Source organism: Microtus pennsylvanicus, chromosome 9, assembly GCF_037038515.1.
Source record: "Microtus pennsylvanicus isolate mMicPen1 chromosome 9, mMicPen1.hap1, whole genome shotgun sequence".
In the NCBI taxonomy this organism is placed as follows: domain Eukaryota; kingdom Metazoa; phylum Chordata; class Mammalia; order Rodentia; family Cricetidae; genus Microtus; species Microtus pennsylvanicus.
Genome location: NC_134587.1, coordinates 106,422,877 through 106,440,254, shown reverse-complemented (window position 1 = coordinate 106,440,254; position 17,378 = coordinate 106,422,877). Strand labels below are relative to the sequence as shown.

The window sequence follows — 17,378 nt, the reverse complement described above, 5'->3', positions numbered from 1 at the left end:
GTGTTCACAGCAACTTTTCGGGAGGTTGTGGTCTATCATACCATATTGGGATAGAGGCAATCCACAGGGTCTGGTCCTCTGTGAAAACAAAAGAAGACCCTCTCCAAAGCATCATATCCTTAGACCCAAATTTTGAAATCGTAATACCCTTATATCCATTCTGGCTTAGCTTGGCAGCCCATGTAATGAAATGTCTCTCTGTACTTAGTTCCTTCACAGTCAAAAATTTTAAAGAAAACACAATGTACATAATCCAGACTCTCTGTGAATTTGCCATTTTTATGTGGCTTATTTTTATTTATTTCTTTTATTCTATAACTGTACTCTGTCTCTTTAAAGACTTTACCCTTTTTTATGGGCATTAACTTTATTTTTTCTCTCTCTCTCAAGCCTACGTATACTCATCCAACATTGTGATTCATTTAGTGGTCTTTTATGTCTGAAATCTGTTTTATTGTGAATCTGTAATTTTTTTTACTATCCAGAAGCATTTCTTAAAATGTTAAGCACTTCTTAAAAACTGAAGTTGCACCATGTACAGGTAATACGGTACTGCCTGTGTCCTGCCCAGTCGAAACCTTAACTGCGCCGTTATTACGGTAATTATGGTAGTTCCTGGCTGAGACCAGAACAGTTCAGCATGGTGGAGCAGAGCTACTCCTGCCTCAGAGCCATTTGGTGCCCCTGAGCCACACACAGTTCCAGGCACACAGTAAGTCCACATTGAAACTGCACTCAGCAGTTTAATTCTGAGACTGAGCATGCAGCACAGAAACTCTTTTTATCCAAGTTACAGCAAAATCTGACATGCAGAGCATTGCACAGTCTGAAAACACGTCTCTGTATGGCGGCAGGAATCCGCCATGCTCTTCCACCTGCCTAAGCCTGATTCTGCAGTCTGCCCAGGTGCAGGCGGGGAGCACTGAGCACTCTCCTTCCGATCCCAAGCAGGAACACAAACATCCAGTCCCAAAAAAGCCATTGAAATGCTTTAAAGCCAGAGTTCACACTGGCAGCGCAGCCCCAAGAAGCTGCGCTTTAAAATGACACAGCGTTTTTTCTGCTGCTGTTGCCGAATCAGGAAATCTCTCTACAGCACGCCACCAACAAACAGCAAAAATCTGTGTTAAACTCTCTCTCCCTTATTTTTAAGCCTTCTCAGGTTTTTAAGTGGATTTAGTCCATCACGTCGGGCGCCACTTTGTTGAAATAATAAGCGGCGGGCTACGTTCCTGGCACCCGGCCGCCCGCATGGCTAGCTTTATCCGAAATAATTACACGGAAACTGTATTTTTTTAAACACTGCCTGGCCCATTAGTTCCAGCCTGTTATTGGCTAGCTCTTACATATCGATCTAACTCGTTTCTAATATCCCTGTAACACCACGAGGTATCTTACCAGGGAAGATCTTAACCTGCATCTGTGTCCGGTAGGAGAATCATGGCAATTCCTTGACTCAGCTTCTTTCTCCCAGCATTCTGTTCTGTTTACTCCACCTACCTAATTTTATGTCCTATTAAAGTGCCAAGGCAGTCTCTTTATTTAACCAATGAAATTAACACAAAACAGAAGACTCTCCCCCATTAAAGCCCCACTCAAACAATCCAGACTCTTTGGATATAGGGGTGTCAGCAGCTGGGGTGATGCTTCCAACCTGTCCTGGAACTAGCTCTTGTAGATCAGACTGGCCTCGAACTCACAGAGATCCGCCTGCCTCTGCCTCTTAAGTGCTGGGATTAAAGGTGTGTACCACCACCATCTGGCTCCAACCAAACAGTTTTAAGGTGCACTGAAGTTAGTAACCTGAATTTTGTACAATTTCCAAAAATATATGACATATTTTCTGGTTGTATATTTTAGGCTACAATTGGGAAGACCATAATATTGAAGAACATTGTCAAACTTCTAGAAGACATGGAAGGTAATTTTCATGTGTAAGCCGATACAAATATGCATATGAAATTTAAATGAGTCCTGAAGTTTTGAAGAAAAGCAACAGTGTAAACAAGCACATCTTAAAGTGTATTGATTATTAAATTCTCACAAATCCATATATCTCATTGTCAGGTAGCTGATCCGTCTTTGCAAGACATTCCTCTAAGAAAGAAGACAAGGAAACAGTGCCTTAACTGATATGACCGTTTGAATCAAAATACCGTAAGAGCTAGGATGTAGAACTACAAACTCTTCTAGTTTCACAGCACTCAGATATTGCAAAAGATATACACATTGAATAGGTGATAAGGATCTGTCCAAAACCTTCTAATAAGCAAATAGTCCCCAGTAAAGCTAGTGTTACTCATAATATTTGTAGTGATTTTGCTAAGTTTAATGAGAGAGGGTGTTTATGAGACTAAGAAGGTTGCTAGGGAAAACCTTACTTCCTGTCTATGAGGAACAGAACAGCAATCTGTGTAAATGCAATGTGGAAACCTTTTATTTGTTGTTCTTCTCTGATATGTCACTTTGGGTACAAGCATTTTGAACACAGGATTATGGAAAGAAGCAGTGTATTTCTCTCTCTCTCTCTCTCCCTCTCTCTCTCTCTCTGTCTCTCTGTCTCTCTGTCTCTCTCTCTCAGGACAGTTAGAAGATATGTAGTAGTCTTCTTGTTGAGTAGACTTGTAGAATGTGATACAAGTTTACAATTAATATTTGTTTTCCAACTTCATTGGTAATACATCAACAAACTCACACTGCAGAAAAGCCCTATGAGTATTGGAATGTATAGATATTTCTGTTTGTCATGGTTCGCTTTGGAAATGTACTATCATTTACCTATAGGAAAAATTTGAATACAGCAATATGATAAAGCTTGGAGTTCTTTCATTTCTCTTCAAATATGTGAAAAATGTCATATAGAAATAAGATGCTATAAATGTGAGCCATGTAATAAAGGGTCTTGTCATCATAGGTATTTTCAAAGACCCAAAATAAACAACCCTTAACAAAAGGGAATACCATGAGTGTAACCATAAGATCTTATCCCTTTTTACATTTAGATCAAATTGTAAAATTAATTCATAAATATGTGAAGATTCATCAGTGTAATGAATGCGGTAAAGCTTTTACATGTACCACTTGTCTTTGCAGGTACACAGGAAGTCATACTGGAGAAAAACCCTCTGAATATACTCACTTCGCCTATCACAGGCATCTTCAAAGGCGTGAAGGAATTCATACTCGAGAGAAATCCTGTGAATGTAATCAATGTGGTAAAGTTTTTACACACCGTAGTAGTCTTCGAATACATAAAAGGACACATACTGGAGAGAAACCTTATGATTGTAATCAATGTGATAAAGCCTTTGTAAGTCATGGTCTTCTTCGGAAACATAAAAGGACACATACTGGAGAGAAACCTTATGAATGTAATCATTGTGGTAAAGCCTTTGCACAACATTGTAATCTTCAGATCCATACAAGAACACATACTGGAGAGAAACCGTACAAATGTAATCAATGTGGCAAAGCCTATGCACGTCACAGTCATCTTCAAATACATAGAAGAACACATACTGGAGAGAAGCCCTACAGATGTAATCAGTGTGGTAAAGTCTTTTCAGAGCAATGTAATCTCCGAATACATGAAATAACCCATACTGGAGTGAAAGCCTATGAATGTCATGAATGTGGTAAAACTTTTGCACATCAGAGTTACCTCCGTATTCATAAAAGAACACATACTAGAGAGAAACCCTATGAATGTGATCAATGTGGTAAAGCATATTCACGTCACAATCATCTTCAAGTACATAAAAGAACGCATACTGGAGAGAAACCCTACAAATGTAATCAATGTGGTAAAGCCTTTGCACAGCAAACTAATCTCCAAATACATACAAGAAGACATACTGGAGAGAAACCCTATGAATGTCATCAATGTGGCAAAGCTTTTACAAGTAATGGTCAGCTTCAAATTCATAAAAGAAAACATACTGGAGAAAAACCTTATCAATGTAATCAATGTGGGAAAACCTTTGCACATCAAGGTAGTCTCCACATACATAAAAAAATACATACTGGAGAGACACCTTACAAATGTAATCAATGTTTGGCAGCCTTTGCACATCACAGTCATCTTCGAATACATAAAAGAACACATTGGAGAGAAACCCTACAAATGTAATCAGTGTGATAAAACCTTTGCATATATCAGCTGTTGTCCAAAATCATGAGAAAAAGTTATACTGCAGAAAAGCCCTATAAATGTAGTGAGTGTGGAAAAGTTTTGCACTTCATAATATTAACACAAGAGTAAACCTTGATATGTTAAGACCTTTGCATATCAGAGTAGTTTTTGAGAACCTCAGAAAACTCATACCGAAGGCAATCTGAAATGAAAGGATTTGGTAAGATCTTTAGCCAACATACCTAAATCCAGTTACACAAGATTGAAGGGGAAAAAATCTGACGTGTCAACATTTGATGTCCCTCTTTATTCCATTTGTACCACCAAATTCAAATGGACGAAATCCCGGTGAATTTAAAAAATAAGGTAACCCTTTCAGATTTTACACTTTACTTCACTTACATGAAATAACTCACTTCGCTTACATGAAATAACTCATCCATGTATAAAACTCCATGGATGTATAATAGTGCCTTTTCTGTTGCTGTGATGAACATAATATCCAAGCCACTTTAGGAAAGAGTTTAATTTTCCCATGGGTCCAGGATTACCATGCAAGTGGCAGGGCTCCAAGTATCAGGCTAAGCAGCCTTCAGCATGAAGCAGAGAGTGGGAAGTAGAGATGGTGTGTGGATGGAAAGTCTCAGGCCTGCCCCCGGGACACATTTCTTCAGCCCAGCAGCATTGTTTAAGTCTTCCCACATGATACAGCCAACTGTGAAGGATTAATTTCTCTGACTTCAAGCTGACATGCTTGCTTTCTGTTACATGAACCAATTCAAGATGAAGAAAAACCCTGTAAGTAAGCCTTTAAATGACTCATCACCTGTGTTACAGGCATGAATGCTTCGACAAGATAAAACATGAGTGAAAATTTGTTTAAAGATTTGGTTTAATTTTTATTATGTGATGTTATTGTGTCTTTGTGTGGATATGTGCATATGCATGCTGATACCCAAGAAAGTTAGACCCTAGGATTCTCTTGTAGCAGGAATTACAGGTAGTTGTCAAAAACCTGACCTTGGTTCTGGGAATGAACTTCTCATATCGGCTTGCCATATCTCTAGCCCTGTAAATATTTATGCTTTTAATATCATCTTGATACCAGGAAATATGGAAGAACTCAGAAAAGAGAAAAACCCTATTTATGGAAATGATTTTGTAAGACTAGACATCACAGTTGTCTTCACTTTCAAAAAAAAAAATTCCTGTTTCATCTCTTTTTCATTGTAGCCTTCAAGTAAGTAAATAATTGACCCTGTTCACTCAAGACTGATAGTTGAGATTACAGCATCGTGATTTCTATTTTGTAGTATTTGGGGTAGATATTAAAAGTGTGTTGTTATATGTGTGCCCAATTGAAACAGAATTCACAACAGAAGATTCTACAATGGCTAGTAAACACTTAAAGAAATGTCCAACATTCTTCACCATCAAGGAAAAGGAAATCAAAACTACTTTGAGATTTCATCTTATACCTGTCAGAATGGCCGGGATCAATTGAGCAAATGACAGCTCATGGGGAACTCTCCTTACTTCCTGGTGGGAATATAAAGTTGTATAGCCATTATGGAAATCAATATAGCAGTTCTTCAGATAATCTGTCTACTTAGACGCAGCTATACCACTATGAGTCATATACCCAAAAAATGTTCCTCCATCTTACTACAAGTACACTTGCGTAACCATTTTTCTAACAGCTTTATTCATAATAACCATAAACTCCTACGTTTGTGAGAGATTGTTGGTCGATGATTGATGTGGAACGGTTCTTCCACTGAGGAATATACCTTCTCAAGTGGGCCTCAGATGGATAAGAGCTAGTTAAATATGAGACAATGACGATGAAAGAGAAAAAGCCAAGAAAGATTGTTTGTCATGCTTTTTGTCTTCAGTTGCAGCTTGAGTATTTATCATAAGCTTCCAAAATGACAGAATCAGAAAAACAAAAACAACAACAACAATAAAAAAAACCCCATTCATTACCTGAGGTTCTTTTGGCTAAAGGATTTAATCAAAGCAACAGAGAATCATGTTAGAACAACAACAACAAAAAAAAAAAAAATGTGCCACCAATAGTGATATTGTTGCTGCTGGTCAGAACCTGATAATATTGTCTTTTGGAAGAATGTGGAAGATTTCCATACTTTAGATTAGAAAATACCTGCAAAGCTGTACACAGAGCTTAACTGTCTCTTCTTGTAGAACCTGGAAGTGTTGAGAGTAATACAGACAGTGGAAGTCGAGGTCATGGAATTTCAGTTGGAAATAGACTCAATGAAAAATTAAGTTAGAGAACATTTGTGTGATATATTGACCAGAAATCTCTCCTATTTTGCCCATGCCCTGAGAAATTGAGTGATGAGGTAGCATTAAAAAGTAATGGCCTGCTTTCTTAGATGGAATGTTAAGTCTTTTGGATGATTATTAGTGATGGCTTGCTTCTTCAGGTCCACAGTTAAAAAGTTAGCAAGTGGGACAGAAATAAGTGATTATGATAAGGTAGTTTCAGATGGCCGTCAAGTGCTGAAGCAGGCAGGAATTTTCAAGGAGATTTTCACCTTTAAAGAGGAGGCCCTTGTTCTTCAGTGGAAAATAGGTAGGTGTCCTAAAACTGATACTCCATTGATTAATGGAAAGATTAGGCAGAGTGATTCCGAGTTGCAGAAAGCAGCTTCGTACTTAGCCTGCTGCAACTGTGGTCCAAGTGAGACAGGTTCCATCCTAATTAAGAAGCTGGTCTTGGCAGGATCTGCCATGTTGTGCTGGTTCTGGAACCAGGAGAGTCAAAATTTCAGGTTAGGAGTTGGTGTGTGGTTTTAGTTTAACACTGTTGTGTGTGTCTATATTTGGCAGAGTCCGAGATGCAGTGTTGTGAGTTCATTGCCTGAAGCTGTGAGATTGAAGCCTGGGTTGCATTTTAAGAGCACAAGATGTTGAAATATCTAAGCTATGAGACATATTCCATGGAGAGATGTATGATAAGTTGCAGGAAAAAGTGAGGCACCTAAGCCCTTTGAAACCGAAGCTCCATGTGTCTGAGACAGAGCTACAGGATTTGGTGTTTGCCCTCCTGGGTTTCAGTCTTGCCTTGCTCCAATCTCTCCTTACTATGTCTCTGTTTTTCTCTTTTGGGATAGTAATGGGTATTCTGTGCCATTTTATGTTGGAAAGATGTCACTTGTTTTCTGATTTTTCAAGATGTCACTATTGCCTTGAGTGTCAGAAGAGACTTTGGACATTTAAATGGTATAGTGTAAACCACTTTTGGGTGGGTTACTCAGTCTAGTCAGTTATTCCAGGGTCCCGGAAAGGCACTATCTGGAAGATAATGGGATAAGAGAGAAGGAGGAGGCTAAGCGGGGTTCTTGTCAAAGCCTCTGTTTATTAGAGACAGGGTCACAGCTTATATAGGATAAGGAATTTTGGGGGGAGGGGGGAGGAGCCTGGGCTCTTGCCATGTGGTTCACGTTGGTCACGTAGGCCAGGAGGTTAAGTTCGGTCAGGTCACGTAGGCCAGGAGTTCACCGGTTGACACACCTAGTTCTCTAGATAGTTTGGAATGTGGGGCGGGTTCTGCTAACAGATAGCTCTCTATTAACAGCTAATTGAGTGTGGGGCAGGCTCTGTCAATAGAACGATTCTTAACACAATTGGGGGTGTGGGGTTCTCTGCAGACTCCCCAGGGCGATGGTTCCTGAAATAATCCTAGGAGGAAATGGCTCCTGACAGTATAGGGACTGTTGAAGGCTATGATAATCATTAAATCAGTAAGTTCATTTTTTATGGAATGATCAAGAGTCTGTAGTGACCTGAGTCAGAATGTAGCCAATTGAATGAAAAGCCCCAGATAGGATGATTTATTTGAATACTTATTTATTTATGGTGAGTATCTTTGGGATGCTTGTAGAACCTTCAGGACTCACTGGAGATGGGATTTGCATGTTTATATATAACCTCAACCATTTTCTGGACTTTGTGTCCTTTTTTCATGACTTCACCATCACTGTAGATGATATCACTAAAGCACATGAGATACAGTTGAACAATTGCTATTCAATGCAGTTTGTTAGGCTGATTTTTTTTGTTTGTTTTCATTTCTGTTTTTTAAGGCAAGGTTTATCTGTGTAGTACTGGCTGTTCTGAAAGTAGCTCTGTATACCAGGCTGGCTTCAACTCAGAGATCCAAGTGATTCTGGGCCCCGGAGTGCGGGTTGTAAAGGTGGGCCTGGGTTTTGAAATATATATATTATTGCCTGATAGGTTTGGAACTAGGTTTTTGTATGCATGTCAAGCATATGCTGTTGTACTGATTTTTCACCTGCATCTTGAATTTTGAAATTTGGGTTTCATTCTTTTTCCCAGGTTGGCAATATTCATGAAATTAATACTGCCTGGACATTCTGAGTCACAGAATTTCAAACGTGTGACAATCCTCTTACCTAATGTGCTTATTTTGAATTCCTATGAACAAATATGATTTTTTTGCTCATATGCATGTTTATGTACCACATGGATACATATACTTGCTCTTCACAGTAGTCAGAAGATGGCCTCATCATCCCTGCAACTTGGAGTAATGGATAGTTGTGAGCCCCGATTTAAATACTGGTAATTGAACCACCTATGTGCAAGACTAGCAGGAGATCTTCACTACTGAACCATCTGTCCTCCCCTGTGTTCTTTATTAATAACAACATTTCATTGCTAATATTTTCATCTGTCCATTTGTAACTGCATTCCATTTTAGTAAGATCTTATTAATGTGACAGTTTAATCTGCAGCACCTCAGGTTCCTGGAAGATGAATATAGAACTGGAGTGAATGCCTTCCTCTTTGTAAGAACTTCTGTAAAAACCTCTCAGTTCCTTCTACCTTTTTTATTTGATTGATATTTGTGGTAGAGACAGGTCTTATTAATGCGTAACTCTGGCTATCTTGAAACTCACTTCATATGCCAGGCTGGCATCCACCTCAATTAAATTCACTTACCTCTGCTTCCTGAGCCCTTTGATTATGGGCATGAGTGAAGACACCCAGCTTGTCCATGTATTTATACTTGTAACTGTTCATTCAATCACTCTGATGTGTTATCAGTACTGTTGATCTGTTGTTTGGCTTGCTGTATGTCTGTTAATAGGCATTTTTCTTTTAAGACTATATCCTTTTCAAAGGGTGCAGAAAGGGCAAAGGTGAACCTCTCATACAGTTTCCTTTTAAAGTGACTTGGAGATTATATTAGAACTTCTATGTTGTGGAATAAAGTATGGGGAGCAACAAAATTATATGAATATATTGTCAAAGAAGTATACCTTTACAACTTTTCAGTATCATTCTTTCTATTGTACACATGTATGGTATATTTTAGAGTGCAGTGACCTATGATGACGTGCATATTGACTTCAGTTTTGAAGAGTGGGCTTTGCTGGATCTTTCCCAGAAGAGTCTGTACAAATCTGTGATGCTGGAGACCTACAGGAACCTCGCTGCTATAGGTAAGACTGAGTTTTCCTTCACATTTTAAAATAAAATAACTGTTTCTTGGTTATTGGTGATCTTCTGTAATTTTGATTGAAAAAGAGAAAGAGTGAGGTGAATAAATCAGGGAAGTTGTTAAGGTTCACTGAAGATAGTAATTTCAATCTTGTACAATTTCCAATAATATATCATACATTTCCTGCTACTGTATTTTAGGCTACCATTGGGAAACCCGTCCTATTGAAGAAGGGTGTCAAAGTTCTAGAAGACATGGAAGGTAATTTTCATTTACGGCTGATAAGAATGTGGCTCTAAAGAAATTTTTAGTGTGTCCTAGAAGTGTTAAAGAAAATCAACGGTATAAATAAGCACAGCTTAAAGTGTATTCATGATTATTAACTTCTCACAAAACCATATAACTCAGTGTCAGGGAGGTGATCTCTGTTTTCAAGTCATTCCTCTCAGAAAGAAGACAAGGAAACAATGCCTCACAAATATCACCATTTGAATCTCGGGCCAATGATAGCTACACTGTAGAAGTTCTGATCCATTGAGGTTTATACCACTTAGATAGTGCAAAAGGTATGGATGTCATAAGTATATGTCCAAAACCGTCTAACAAGCAGTCGTCCATAGCAAGGCTCATGGTCCTCATATACTTGTGACTTTACTAAATTTATCAAAGGGGGACAGTTTATGAGAGTCAACAAGGTTGCTGTGGAGAAATCTTAATACCTACACCACATGTCTATGAGGAACAGAAAGTCAAAATGTGAATGCACTGTGGAAATCTTTTGTTGTTATTCTTTTTTAATAGATACCTCATATGTCACTCTGCATACAAGCCATTTGCACATAAGGAAAGGAGCGGTTTACCTGTTTCTCTTCCAGGACTATTAGAAGATAGTTTGTAGTCTCCACTTTAAGTAGCTTGTTAAATGTGATACAATTTACAATTTACAAGTTTACAATTAATTAGTTTTCCAACTTTATTGGGAATACATCAACAACCTCACATTGTAGCAAATCCCCATGACTGTTGCAATGTGTAAATACATCTGTTTGTCATGGTTCATTTTGAAATGTGGTATGGCTCACACTGTAGGAAAACTTATTAATGGAACAGTATGGTAAAGTTCTAAGTTCTTCCAGTTCTCTTCAAATATATGAACATGGAAAAAAGATACTATATTTAAAAAATGGACCATTTTTTTAAAAGGCTTTTACTATCACAGGTATCTTCAAAGACACAAAACAATGCTCAATTTAGGGCAACACCATGAGTATAAACCTTAATATCTGATTCCCCTTTACAGTTAGTCTGAATTTTAAAATTAATTTGTATATAAGTACAGAGATTCATCAGAATAATGAATGTGTTAAAGCTTTTCCATTTGCCAATTTTCTCCACAGGCATGAAAGAATTTGTACTGGAGAGAAACCCTCTGAATTCACTCAGTGTTGTATAGCCTTTGCATGTCATAGTCATCTTCAAAGGATTGAGAGTAATCATACTGGAAAGAAACCCTATGAAGGTATTGTATATGGTGCAGCCTCTGCACATCATACTGGAGAGAAATCCTTTGAACATAGTCAGTGTGGCAAAGCCTTTGTACAACAGAGTCATCTCCAAAATCATAAAAAAATACACAGTGGAGAGAAACTTTACAATTGTAATCAATGTGGTAAAGCCTTTGGATGTCACCGTTATCTTCAAAAGCATAAAAGAAGACATACTGGAGAGAAACCTTATGAATGTCATCAATGTGTTAAAGCCTTTTCCCGCCCCAGTAGTTTTCAAAAACATAAAAGAACACATACTGGGGAGAAACCTTTTGAATGTCATGAATGTGGTAAAGCCTTTGCAAGTAACAGTCATCTTCAAGTACATAAAAGAACACATACTGGAGAGAAACCCTACAAATGTAATCAATGTGGTAAAGACTTTATAAGTAACAATCATCTTCAAGTACATAAAAGAACACATACTGGAGAGAAACCTTATGCATGTAATCAATGTGGTAAAGCCTTTGGACGTCACAGTCATCTTCAAGTACATAAAAGAAGACATTCTGGAACGAAACCTTATGAATGTAATCAATGTGGTAAAGCTTTTACATGTAACTATTATCTGCGAGTACATAAAAGAACACACAGTGGAGAGAAACCTTACAGCTGTAATGAATGTGGTAAAGCCTTTAGAAGTCACAGTTGTCTCCAAGAACATAAAAGAACACACAGTGGAGAGAAACCTTACAGCTGTAATGAATGTGGCAAAGCCTTTACAAGTCACAATTGTCTCCAAGTACATAAAAGAACACACAGTGGAGAGAAACCTTACAACTGTAATGAATGTGGTAAAGCCTTTACAAGTCACAGTTATCTTCAAGTACATAAAAGAACACATAGTGGAGAGAAACCTTACAGCTGTAATGAATGTGGTAAAGCCTTTACAAGTCACAGATATCTCCAAGAACATAAAAGAACACACAGTGGAGAGAAACCTTACAACTGTAATGAATGTGGTAAAGCCTTTGTACGTCAAAGTTATCTCCAAGTACATGAAAGACTACATAGTGGAGAGAAACCTTACAGCTGTAATGAATGTGGTAAAGCCTTTACAAGTCACAGTTATCTCCAAGCACATAAAAGAACACACAGTGGAGAGAAACCTTACAGCTGTAATGAATGTGGTAAAGCCTTTAGAAGTCACAGTTATCTCCAAGTACATAAAAGAACACACAGTGGAGAGAAACCTTAGGAATGCAATGAATATGGTAAACCCTTTGCATGTCAAAGTAGTCTCAGGATATGTAAAAGATGTACTGGAGAGAAACCTTATAAATGTAAGCTATGTGATAAAGCCTTTGCACATCTCAGAAGTCTCCAAAGACATAAAAGAACACACACTGGGGAGAAACTATACAAATATAATAAAGGTGATAAAGCCTTTGCTTCTATCAACACCCTTCAAAATCCTGAGACAAAATTGTATCACAGAAAAAAACCCTATAAATGTGTGGCAAAATTTTGGCACTTCATGGTGGTCTATACATGAGTAGAACTTTTAGTGTGTAATTGGTCTGTTAAAGCCTTTGTATATCACAGTAATCTTTGAGAACCTGAAAGAACTCATACCTGTGGGAATCTGACTATAAAGGATTTGGCAATACCATTAGCCAGCACACTTACATTCAATTACACAAGATTATTTGTTATGGAGAAAAAGAGATCTGACAAATGTCAACAATCTGTTCAAGCATTATGACATCTCTCTTTATTTTGTTTTTATCTGCAAACTCGTGACAAAAGCTCTGTGGATTTAAGTAAGTTAGATTTCATGCTTCAGCTACATGAAATAACTCATCTGTGTGTAAAACTTTATGGATGTGTAATAGTGCCTTTTCTGTTGCTGTGATAAACATAATGTCCAAGCCACCTTAGGAAAGAGTTTAATTTTCCCATGGTTCCAGAGTGATACAAGATCACCATGCAAGTGGCAGGGCTCCAAGTGTCAGGCTTAGCAGCCAAAGCAGCCTTCAGCATGAAGCAGAGAGTGGGAAATAGAAATGGTGTGTGGATGGAAACTCTCAGTCCTATCCTTCCAGCACAGTTTTATTTTTTAAATCTTCCTACATGATAGAGCCAGCTGTGAAGGATTAATTTCTCTGACTTGAAGCTGATATGCTTAGAACCAATCAAAGATGAGGAAAACCTATAAGTAAGTGTTTAAGTGCTTAAACACCTGTGTTATATGCATGAATGTTTACTCAAAAAAAACATTCATGAGCAACATTTGTTTAAGAGTTTAATTTTAATTATGCAATGTCATTGTATCTTTGTGTGGGGATATGCATTTTAATGCTGGTTTCCAAGAAGGTTAGACTCTAGGATCTTCTTGTAGCAGGAATTACACAGGTAGTTGATATGTGATGTCCTTTATATATGTTGCTTTTATTGGTTCATTAATAAAACTGCTTTGGCGTATGACAGGGCAGGATATAACCAGGCTGGACAAGATATATAGAGAGAGTAGGTGAAGTCAGGGAGATACATGCTGAAACTTTCTGGTAGACTACAGCCTCATGGTGATACACAGATTAGTAGAAATCTGTTAATTTAAGACGTAAGAGTTAGTTTATAATGAACCTGAGTTGATAGGCCAAGCAATGAATATTGTAATTAATGTAGTTTCCATGTGATTATTTGGGTCTGGGTAGCTGAGAAATGAACAAGCAGCCTATGTCTACAGGTAGTTGTCAAAAATCTGGCCTTGGTCCTGGGAGGGAACTTGTCATAACTGCTCTGCCAATCTCTAGCCTTGTACATATCATCTTGATATCAGGAAATATGTAAGAACTCATAGAAGAGAAAAACCCTATTTGTGAAAATGATTTTGTAAAGACATCACAGTTGTCTTCACTTTCAAGAAAAAAAAAATCCTGTTTCATCTCTTTTTCATTGTAGCCTTGAAGTAAGTAATTGATTTACCATGTTTACTCAAGAGTGATGATTTCTATTTTGAAATATTTGGGGTGGATATTAAAAGTGTGGTTTTTTGATGTGGTCAATTGATTTAATAAAAGTTATTGTGATCCTCATATGCTTTGTCTTTTGTTCACTTTCTGTTATGTTTTCACGTTCTGATAAGTACTTTTCTGTTGTCATGTATAGAATGTGGTGCCCAACCTCTCAGTTGTCCATTGCTTATTTAAATACCAGGAAGCAACCTTTTTCTACTTATCCCATCCCAGGTTGCCCCCAAGCACCCTTTTCCATCTGTGCAGTCATAGGATCCCCCAACTCAGCCTGCTTTGGGGTTGAGGGTCTGGGGATACAGTGGTGAGTGCAACTGCTGCAGGACTTTCTTTGTTCTACTGACCCTGCACCTAGCAAGCCCACCCTTTTGTCTGCAAGGTCCCTGGCCAGCAAGTGGGCCCTGCTCCTGTACCAGAAGTTCCGTCTGGAGGGGTAAATGAGTTCCTGACTGGCCGGTGGGACGCCCCAGGAATGGAGCACAGGCACCCTCCAATCCCCTAAACATTCTGGCCATTCAGTGGGGCTTCTCCCCGGCTACTGCCTTTCTCTACTTATCCCATCCCAGCTTGTCCCCCAAGCACTTCTCTCCATCTCTAGGGTCCTTAGGTACACCACCACAGCCTACTTCAGGGTGGAGAGGATCTGAGAGCCAACTCAAGGGATCTAAGAAAGGGCAGACCAAGAAAAACCCCCAAGTACACAATTAGCCACAGCAAAGATCGGACCAAGCGGCCAAGACTCTCCTAACAGCATTTGAAGAGATGGGCAGGCACCAATGTAAGAATTCCTCCAACAATCTGAAAAACAACATAATAACACCAGATTCCAGCGAACATACAACAGGAAGATTTGAACATTCTAATCCAGAAGAAGTAGAAGAAATCGACCTTAAACGTAACATTATGAAAGTGTTAGAGATCATTAAACAGGATGTGAAAAACTCCTTTAAAGAAATGGATGAGAAGACTAACAAAAAGTTAGAAGAAATGAATAAATCCCTCAAAGATACCCAAGAAAACCTAGAAAAAGCAATCAAACAGGTAATAGAAACAGTTCAAGACTTGAAAACTGAAATGAAGGCAATTAAGAAAACAAACGAATAGATGGCAAGATATGGAAAATCTGGGGAAACGAACAGAAACTTCAAAGACAAGTATAACCAATAGAATACAAGAGATAGAAGAAAGAATCTCAGACGCTGGAGAAACTATAGAGGAAATAAACTCACTGATCAAAGAAAACAGCAAACCAACAAATTCTTAACATAAAACATCCAGGAAATCTGGGATACCAAAAACGATCAAGCCTAAGAATAATAGAGGTAGGAGAAGAGACAAGGAGGGCTGACTGAGAAGCCAAGGACAATGGCACTGGGTTTTGATCCTACTGCATGTAATGATTTTGTGGGAGCCTAGTCTGTTTGGATGCTCACCTTCCTAGTCCTGGATGGAGTGGGGAGGACCTTGGACTTCCCACAGGGCAGAGAACCCCGACTGCTCTTTGGACTGGAGAGGAAGGGGAAGGGGGATGGGGGAGTGGGAGGGAAACGGGAGGAGGGGAGGAGGTGGAAATTTTTAATTAAATAAAAAAAAAAGAATTACAGCTCAAAGGCCCAAAAATATATTCAACAAAATTAAAGAAGAAAACTTTCCCAAAGAAAGATATTTCTAAAGTAGGATATTCTATGAAGGTACAAGAAGCATACGGAACACCAAATAGACTGGATCAAAAAAAACCCACAAAATATACAGAATAAAGAACGAATATTAAGCTGCAAGGGGAAAAGGTCAAGTAACATATAAAGGGAAACCTATCAGAATTACACCTGACTTCTCAGTGGAAACCATGAAAGCCAGAAGGTCTTGGATAGATGTGCTATAGAAACTAAGAGACCATGGATGCAAGCCCGGACTACTATACCCAGGAAAGCTTGCATTCACCATCGATGGAGAAAATAAGATATTCCAGGACAAAAACAGATTTAAACAATACATAGCCACAAACCCAGCATTACAGAAAATACTAGAAGGAAAACCACAAGCCAAGGAAGCCAAGAACACCCATAATAACACAAGTATCTAACAACCCTCCACCATCACCACTCAAAGAAGGGAAACACACAAACACTACCAACAGAAAAAATAACCAGAGTTAGCAACCACTGGTCATTAATATCACTTAATATCGATGGACTCAATTCACCTATAAAAAGGCACAGGTTAAGAGAATGGATACGAAATCAGGACCCAACATTCTGCTGTTTACAAGAAACACACCTCAACCTCAAAGACAGACACTGCCTCAGAGTAAAGGGCTGGGAAAAGGTTTTCCAATCAAATGGACCAAAGAAACAAGCAGGAATGGCTATACTAATATGTAACAAAGTTGATTTCAAACTAAAATCAATCAGAAGAGATGGAGGATATTTTATACTCATAACAGGAACAATTCATCAGGAGGAAGTCTCAATCCTGAATATCTACGCCCCTAATATAAAAGCACCCACTTATGTAAAAGAAACATTACTAGAACTCAAAGCATACATCAAACCCCACACTCTAATAGTAGGAGATCTCAACATTCCGCTCTCACCAATGGACAGGTCAACCAGACAGAAACTTAACAGAGAAATAAGAGAACTAACAGATGTAATGAACCAAATGAACTTAACAGATATCTATAGAACATTCCACTCTAACAGAAAAGAATATACCTTCTTCTCAGCATCTCATGGAACCTTTTCAAAAATTGATCACATAATTGGTATCAAAGCAAACCTCCATAGATACAAAGAAATTGTAGTAACCACCTATGTACTATTGGATCAACATGGAATAAAGTTAGAATTCAACAACAGTTCTAACCCCAGAAAGCCTACAAACTCATGGAAACTGAACAGTCAACTACTGAACCACCCCTGCGACAAGGAAGAAAGAAAGAAATTAAAGTCTTCCTTGAATTCAATGAAAATAAAGACACAGCATACCCAAACCTATGGGACACTATGAATGCAGTGCTAAGCGGAAAGTTCTTAGCACTAAGTGCCCACATAAAGAAAACAGAGAAAGCACACACAGAGACTTAACAGCACAGCTGAAAGCTCTAGAAAAAAAGAAGCAGACTCACCCAGGAGGAGTAGAAGACTGGAAATAATCAAACTGAGGGCTGAAATCAACAAAATAGAAACACAGAAAACAATCCAAAAAACCAATTAAACAAAAATCTGGTT

The 17,378-nt window shown here is 38.4% G+C and overlaps 2 protein-coding genes across 3 annotated transcripts in view; both read left to right on the top strand.

The window, feature by feature from the left end:
- The window catches only part of LOC142857876 (uncharacterized), a 29,782-nt gene extending 25,653 nt beyond the window's left edge, over positions 1-4,129 (top strand). Inside the window, exons 3-4 of the mRNA XM_075986947.1 lie at positions 1,861-1,921; positions 3,094-4,129. Of these exons, the coding sequence (XP_075843062.1) occupies positions 1,861-1,921; positions 3,094-4,129 (1,097 nt within the window). The remainder of the gene's footprint in view (positions 1-1,860; positions 1,922-3,093) is intronic.
- Positions 1-14,211, top strand: part of LOC142857875 (uncharacterized) — a 39,864-nt gene extending 25,653 nt beyond the window's left edge. Inside the window, exons 1-4 of one of the 2 annotated variants that reach the window (XM_075986945.1) lie at positions 4,840-4,930; positions 9,501-9,627; positions 9,827-9,887; positions 11,024-14,211. In XM_075986945.1, coding sequence (XP_075843060.1) covers positions 4,883-4,930; positions 9,501-9,627; positions 9,827-9,887; positions 11,024-12,371 — 1,584 coding nt within the window. In that variant the 5' untranslated portion in view covers positions 4,840-4,882 and the 3' untranslated portion in view covers positions 12,372-14,211. Of the gene's footprint in view, positions 1-4,839; positions 4,931-9,500; positions 9,628-9,826; positions 9,888-11,023 lie in introns of those variants that run through there. The other variant, XM_075986946.1, reaches the window with a different exon arrangement.
- The last annotated feature ends 3,167 nt before the right edge of the window (positions 14,212-17,378 follow it).